Below are 6,919 nucleotides of genomic sequence, written 5' to 3'. Positions count from 1 at the left end.
AAGTAAATATTAAGAAGCAAAATCTTTGAAACCTTGCATCTGATTAACATGTCAAACTAATCAAAACGAACATTCAAAAGTTTTTACAAAATATTTAATCATTGAAACATGGTTCTTGGAATAACAATTAACACCCTCTTTAATGTTAAATCAATCGTTTTGGAGAAATTTAATTTTAGTGATTTCTTTTTACTTGTACAAGAAAAGCAAGGTATAAAGAACTTAACTTCTAATAACATGCAAAATTTAAACTTGCAAATGAATTTAAAAATAAAGTTGGTTCTGACGTTTGCACACTAGATGACTTGGATATACTTTTAGTTTGACTAGAATACATGCCCCTTTTCATGTGCTTTCTCTCGCAGGATATTCAATCTCAACAGACATACACATATCTTGTGATAAGCTGAGATTGTAGGTTTTAGAATATTTATAATTTAGTAGAAAAGAAAAACATACGCAATGACTTTACCTATCAAGAACTATCTACTTACAAATCACTAACACGACTTTAGATTATTGAAAAAAATGGGTGATTTGTATGTAGATTTATTTATAAATTAGCATAATCAATTAATTGACGTAAACATAATTCAGCAATAATATAAAAATAAAAAGAGGGTTAGAAAGAAAGCAAGCCTAGGGAGTCACGTCGAGGACACTGTTCTAAAGTCGTGTTGCCTCCCCTTCATGCGAGTTTTTTCGGCACTACACGATTCTAAGATAAAATCTATGTTGCTCTCCTTCTATGGGCACGACCATGTGGAGATAAGCGAAAATTCCTTTATCGAGATGTCAAAAGTATAATATAAAATTGTAGAAATGATAATGTTTCAAGTGGTTCTCTCAAATTATAGAAATGACTCATTTATATAGTGTAAAACTTTAACCCCCACAATAATGAGAAAACATATAAGTTATCTTATGAATTATGGTCTTTTAATTGTATGTTAAACTAAAAATTAATAAGTTTTAATTTTGAAATGTTGAAACTTATTTCAAGTTACAACAACCACCACATTTATACCAGAAGTTATAATATGTATGTTACACTACAATATTATTAATTTAATTTGTATTAAATTGAAATTAAAATAGAAACAACAAATTATTAATTTGAAAATTTAAAACCTAAATTATTTATTTTTCAACAATTATATCATTGAACAGTTTAAAAAAGGGCTTTTTTCATCAAATAAATTATTCACAACACACTGTTCTGTTAATAATGTGATAAAAATAATGTACAAATAGCAAAATCCTAAAAAATTCAATCATGATTGCTGTACATTTTATTTGACAACTTTTCTGACAAAATGCCACATGGCATTTTTAAAAACTAATTTTTCATTCAATAATTTTTGGATAACACACTATTCTGTCAACAAGGAAATAAAAAAGTATCGTACAAAATACAAATGGCAAAATCCTAAAAAAGTAACCATGCTTGGTGTACATTCTAAGAGAATGCCCTGCGTACAGGGCATTCTTTCACAGGGTGCTTATAGGCTCCTCACTGTGTGGAAGGGCCCACTTGTATTAAAAAAAAAATTATTGTGGGGCCCACCTTGTGTCTTCCCTGGCAGGGGCCTGTGAATCACGCTCCTGTAACTGTAACATCACTCTACATTCTATTGATAACTTTTTTGATAGAATGTCATGTGGCATTCTATTATTGAACAGTTAAAAAAGCTATTTTTTCATCCAAGTGAAACGAAACTTGTTCTTAAATTGCTTATCTTTACTTTTAAATCATTTTAATTTCACAAACATAATATTTAGAAAGAAAATAAAATGTTTAGCTCCTTTTTTATTTAAATTAAAATCATATTAAAATTCCATGTTAAAATTAATAATTAATTTTAATCACACATTTTATGAAATTCACAACTTTTCAGCCGCACATTTCGTCAGTTTTTATCAAATTATATTAAAATCTAATTTTAATCCACACCAAACATGAGCTTAGATTTGTCTCTTTGTAATATTGAACTGCCATAGTACAATTGCCACAATAAGAATCTAGATTTTGTAAGTTCGTAATATTCCCATGGTCTTTGTAAGAATGTCTAGCTTATCTCCATCTTTAAAAATATGTGCAGCTCAATACGCTCTATATAAAATGTAAAATTAAAGAAAAATACGTAAATGCATATTATTGAGCGATTCTGAACACTTATCTATGCAACTTGCATTTATGAGAATTTGTACCAACTTAATTCGAAGGAGAAAAATGGGGCGATCGCACTATCCTCTGGGGAGCCACCAAAGGGTGGGCCACCCGATGAGGTGGTGGCTTCTCATTCGGCTGTCACACCACGTAGGACGGTGTGACCAACGAATTTTTTCTAAATTTGAAGGGATAACAACCACAGTCATAAAAATTCAAGAATAGGGACCCTGACCAAGAATGAATAGAGAATAATAATTAAACATATAATGATTATTTTCATCTGTGCTCCAACTTTCAAGTCTTTTGGATAAGTTAATTTTTTACAACGAACTTCTATCAAAAGTGCTTAATGTTTAAATAGTTGATTCATGTAATGGGAAAGCATACTCGTGATAAATAATCAAATTTTGTTTCCAAACCATAGAGAAAGTTATATTACTTCTATTTTGTTGTCTGAATTCTCTAACGGATAGAGAAAATTTCAGTACAGCCATTATATACAAAACTAGTTTGACATGTCAAGCATGAATCCTACACAATTAACAAATACATATTCTATATATACTCCATATACATGGTTATAAATAAGAATAGTGTAGTGAAAGGTCTATGGTGCACATCTGTCACGTGGTCTCTATGGCAGTGGACGACACTTTTGGTACATGACACTAGAGTGGACTTGATAGTATTGTACAGTTCTTCGCACCGAACAGTCCATGAATTTCAATCAAAATTTGTGAGAGAACTTTTGCTCAATGGAAATTCCCAAGAACGCTTCAGTCGCAATTAGTGTGAGAGGTTGCTCAAGTATTGTGCAATCGGCTACGGGTAGGGTGGATTTCCTGTGAATTTCCGCCGGAATGGACAAACTCCCCTGTGAGTCCATGCTCACTGCTAGTGAACTCTTGGCTTGACATTCCTGCCTTTTTAAACCTTTTCAAATCCGAATATGAAGCCCCATCATATTCAGAACTAGAGCTAAACATTGCACTATTCCCATGTCTCCCTCCCTCGTTTAGGTCATCTAAAGAGACATCACCTTCCAAAGCACGTTCAATCTGCAGAAATACCAAATTACAACATTATTAGATATTGGACAACACTGCAATGGATATTACACATGCCTACAATTTATATCTTTAAACTCATATTAGCATATCCAAAGAACACGTTACGATACCATTTCCTATGGTATGTTGTGGAGAATTTTATGTGACATTTAGATCTATGAACAATTGAAGTAATCTCCAATAGTGAGAGCTTTTATTAACCTGGCTCATTTTGGGGCGTCTCCTGGCAGAATGCCTAATACATGCAGCAGCAGTGGCAACCATGCGTAGCATCTCTTCTGGGTCATAGTTATCCTTCAAGCGTGGATCCACCAATTCTTCATAGCTTCCTCCTTCAGTGACGCTCGTTAGTATCGGTCTAGCCTATTCGTGCCCAACATACAACAGGAAAAAAAAGGGACAAATTGAATATTAGCAACATTTCCAATGCAAATTAGGCCCTTCTATAACGGCTAAAAGCCCGGCCAAACAATATCAATGATAAATAACGAGTTGTCATATATGGAGTGTTCTAGAAAATTACTATGACGATCATAAAATAAAGATTTAATCAACAAATAAAGCGGTAATTAATATGTAGGAATGTGCATACCCAATCAACTAAGCTTTCATCATCGGCGCTCCTGATGTCCACAGGGCGTCGTCCAGTTATTAGTTCCAAGAGCATAACTCCAAATGAGTAGACATCAGATTTTTCAGTAAGCTTGCCGCTAGCTGCATACTCAGGCGCTAGGTACCTGCATTTCACATTCATGGAGGCTCAGTAATAGCTCATCTGAATTGCTAGAAATAATTTGAGCTCAGGGCTCGATTCAAGAACTAGTCAGATAGATTAGATAATTTCCTCATTATGCTATTCAAATAAGCAAAAATCTCTCCCCAAGCATGGCGCATATTGCAAGGCAGGAAGGCGATTAAACTGTCACGGAACATACTTATTTGTATTTTGGCTTTTATATTCAAAGGCCTAACTCATGAAATTTTGATCAAAGATGGTGGGTATATTTGAACTCAAACTCATTAGTAAATTTATAATCACCCTATCAAAAAATTCAAACTGATGATAATCGCAAATTGTGCACAACTCTTAAGTGCCAAATTGTTTATACACTGATAAGTTGAAGAATAGATTCTTACCCGAATGTTCCCATGATTCGAGTTGAAACGTGAGTGTTGTTGTCCGAAGAAAGCTTAGCCAATCCAAAGTCAGCGACCTAAATTAAAGGTACAATTACAAGTCAAGTAAGCCTCCTTTCTATACAATTAATTCAGTAACACGTTCATAACTATTACTCATTATTATCCACACATTTTATACAACCCACTATTATTTCTATTTATAAGTTTGCAAAATGGAATCTTTCTCATTTATCTTTCAAAATAAATAGAACGAAAAACTAAATCCAGTTAATATAATACTAGGATGATACGTTTGCTAAGCAATGAGGACCGAATACTATATTAAACAAAATTTATCTTATTTTCTTCTTTAGTGCTTGTGTGAAAATGATTCTTTTTTTGGAGAATGCTAGGGTTAAAAAGTGGGAAAAGTAATGGATACATGAAAAATTATTTCTTATTTTTTTGAGAATGTGGGGCATAAAATAAGTGGGCGAAAATTGATTTTAAAATAATCCCTTTCAAACAAGGACTTAATATTGTCAAGTCTTGTTCGGTCCACTTTACTAACCATGCTGGGAGAGTACATGACAATGAAAACATGTGTAAAATACCTTAGCTTCAAAATTGAAATCAAGAAGAATGTTTGCAGCTTTAATGTCTCGATGGATAATCCGAGGATGACCTATAAAATCATTGGTAAGTAAATTATTCAAACTTAGGTGGAAATTAATCCAAAATGGGGAAGAAAGTATAGGGGGAGAGATTCACAGTCTTCATGAAGATAAGCAAATCCTTTGGCCGCTCCTATTGCAATTTTAAGCCTTGTCGGCCAATCCATAGTTGGGCGACCATATCCTGCAAAAATTGGCAAATGACATTCATGTAGAAGAATAATTTGTCATTATTTTTTCAGATTAATCAACTTGTTTAAAAGTTTAAACCGTTATGCATATTATGATTTGTATAGATAATTTAATCATACCATGAAGATGATATTCGAGAGTATTATTGGCAACAAATTCATAAACCAGCATCCTCTGAGATTCGGCAATGCAATATCCAACGAGCGACACCAGGTGGCGGTGGTGGACGCGGCTAATAATATCAACCTCCGCCTGAAATTCCCTCTCCCCTTGTCCGCTATTCGATTTCAGACTCTTCACCGCAATTTCCTTCCCATTCGGTAAAATCCCCTTGTGCACATATCCAAATCCGCCTTGTCCTAACAAATTAGACTGCGAAAAACCGCCAGTCGCTGCCGCCAAGTCGTCGTAAGTGAAGCTGCTTTGGTTAAATCCAAGGGCGACGGCAGGGTGCGGTGGTGGCAAGGCAGGTCCATGTGGACCAGAGAAGCCGGCGGAGCTCAATTCGCTACTGCTCATCATTGGTGGTGGTGGAGGCGGCGGTACTGCCCAACCTATTTCGGAGCTCACGCCGGCGCTGCTGAGTGCCACCGGCATTTTAACTACGTGATCAGGAGTTCGACCAGCGTTGTGCCAGTTTTCGTGTTGTCCGCTGCTATAATAGCCAGGACCTGCGTTATTAGCCAAACTACGATGCTATTAATAATTGGAAAATTAAATATATATAAATTATAATTTAATTCTATTATTGAGAACTTACCACCATTTCTACGAGAATTGTCACTGTAATAGTGCATATCAGGCGCTTTTCGTTTCTTCCTTTTGGTACAAGACAACAAGAATGCAATCATGACAAGGAGCAAAAGTCCAGCGCCAGCAGCTGCTCCGGCGATGATGGCTTTCTGATTAGTGGAGGAGTCATTATCATGGGATCGTGAATGATGTGGTGGTGAACGGTGCTTTGGAGGAGAAAGTGATCCAGAATGAGGTGGCGGAGGAGGTGGGGGAGGTGGTGGCGGAGGCGGTGGAGGTGGAGGTGGAGGTGGCGGATTTCGAGATGAATCGTCATCTGAGTCTTTTCTTTGGCTTGAGATAGGTGTCTGAATCAACTTGGAATCTGCATCCTTTGGTGGTGGTGAAGGCGGTGGAGGTGAAGAGGACGATGAATCAAGTGGAGGCGACGAATGCAGTGGAGATGAAAACGATGATGAATTAGGTGGAGGCGACGAGACAGAAGGTGGGTCCGCCATGTCGATAAAAATTATTTAAAGGTAGTTATATTACCACCACAATACATATAATTTATGATTGAATAGACTCCTCCCTAACGAGCATTCGGTTTCCCCCTTGATCAAGATTCAGTGAACCTTCTATCAAGTTTCTACCATTCATAACAGAAAGAAACAAGAAAATTAGAGAGAAAGATATATACGTAGAGAGAGGAGAGGAGAGGAGAGAAGAGAAATAATACCTTTAGGAGAAGGGGGAGGGAGGATTTTCTCAAAGGAAGTGCATGTGCATGAGAAAAGTTTCAACAAAAATTTTATTTTGCATCCCTATACTGTCCCTACAAAAAATGAAAACTCAACCACACATTTTATTTCTTTTTTTGTGGAAATATTTTATTGTTATTTTCGAATATTATTTAATTTGTTGAATATTCCACGATTCTATTTATTTGACGCCTTATT

General features: G+C 35.6%; 1 protein-coding gene across 1 annotated transcript; it reads right to left on the bottom strand.

Annotated features, from left to right (window-relative positions):
- Positions 1-2,578: 2,578 nt before the first annotated feature.
- LOC111412809 (putative proline-rich receptor-like protein kinase PERK6) lies at positions 2,579-6,563 on the bottom strand. The gene is made up of 8 exons (XM_023043708.1): positions 5,989-6,563; positions 5,348-5,899; positions 5,134-5,220; positions 4,977-5,047; positions 4,381-4,457; positions 3,836-3,980; positions 3,445-3,606; positions 2,579-3,231 (listed from the first exon to the last, which is right to left on the bottom strand). The coding sequence occupies exons 1-8, from the start codon at positions 6,476-6,478 to the stop codon at positions 2,977-2,979; spliced, it is 1,839 nt and encodes a 612-aa protein (XP_022899476.1). The 5' UTR covers positions 6,479-6,563; the 3' UTR covers positions 2,579-2,976.
- Between the last annotated feature and the right edge of the window lie 356 nt (positions 6,564-6,919).

This window comes from Olea europaea, chromosome 16, assembly GCF_002742605.1.
Source record: "Olea europaea var. sylvestris chromosome 16, O_europaea_v1, whole genome shotgun sequence".
Classification (NCBI taxonomy): Eukaryota; Viridiplantae; Streptophyta; class Magnoliopsida; order Lamiales; family Oleaceae; genus Olea; species Olea europaea.
The sequence above is the reverse complement of the archived record's forward strand: the minus strand, read 5'-3'. Positions and strand labels throughout refer to the sequence as shown.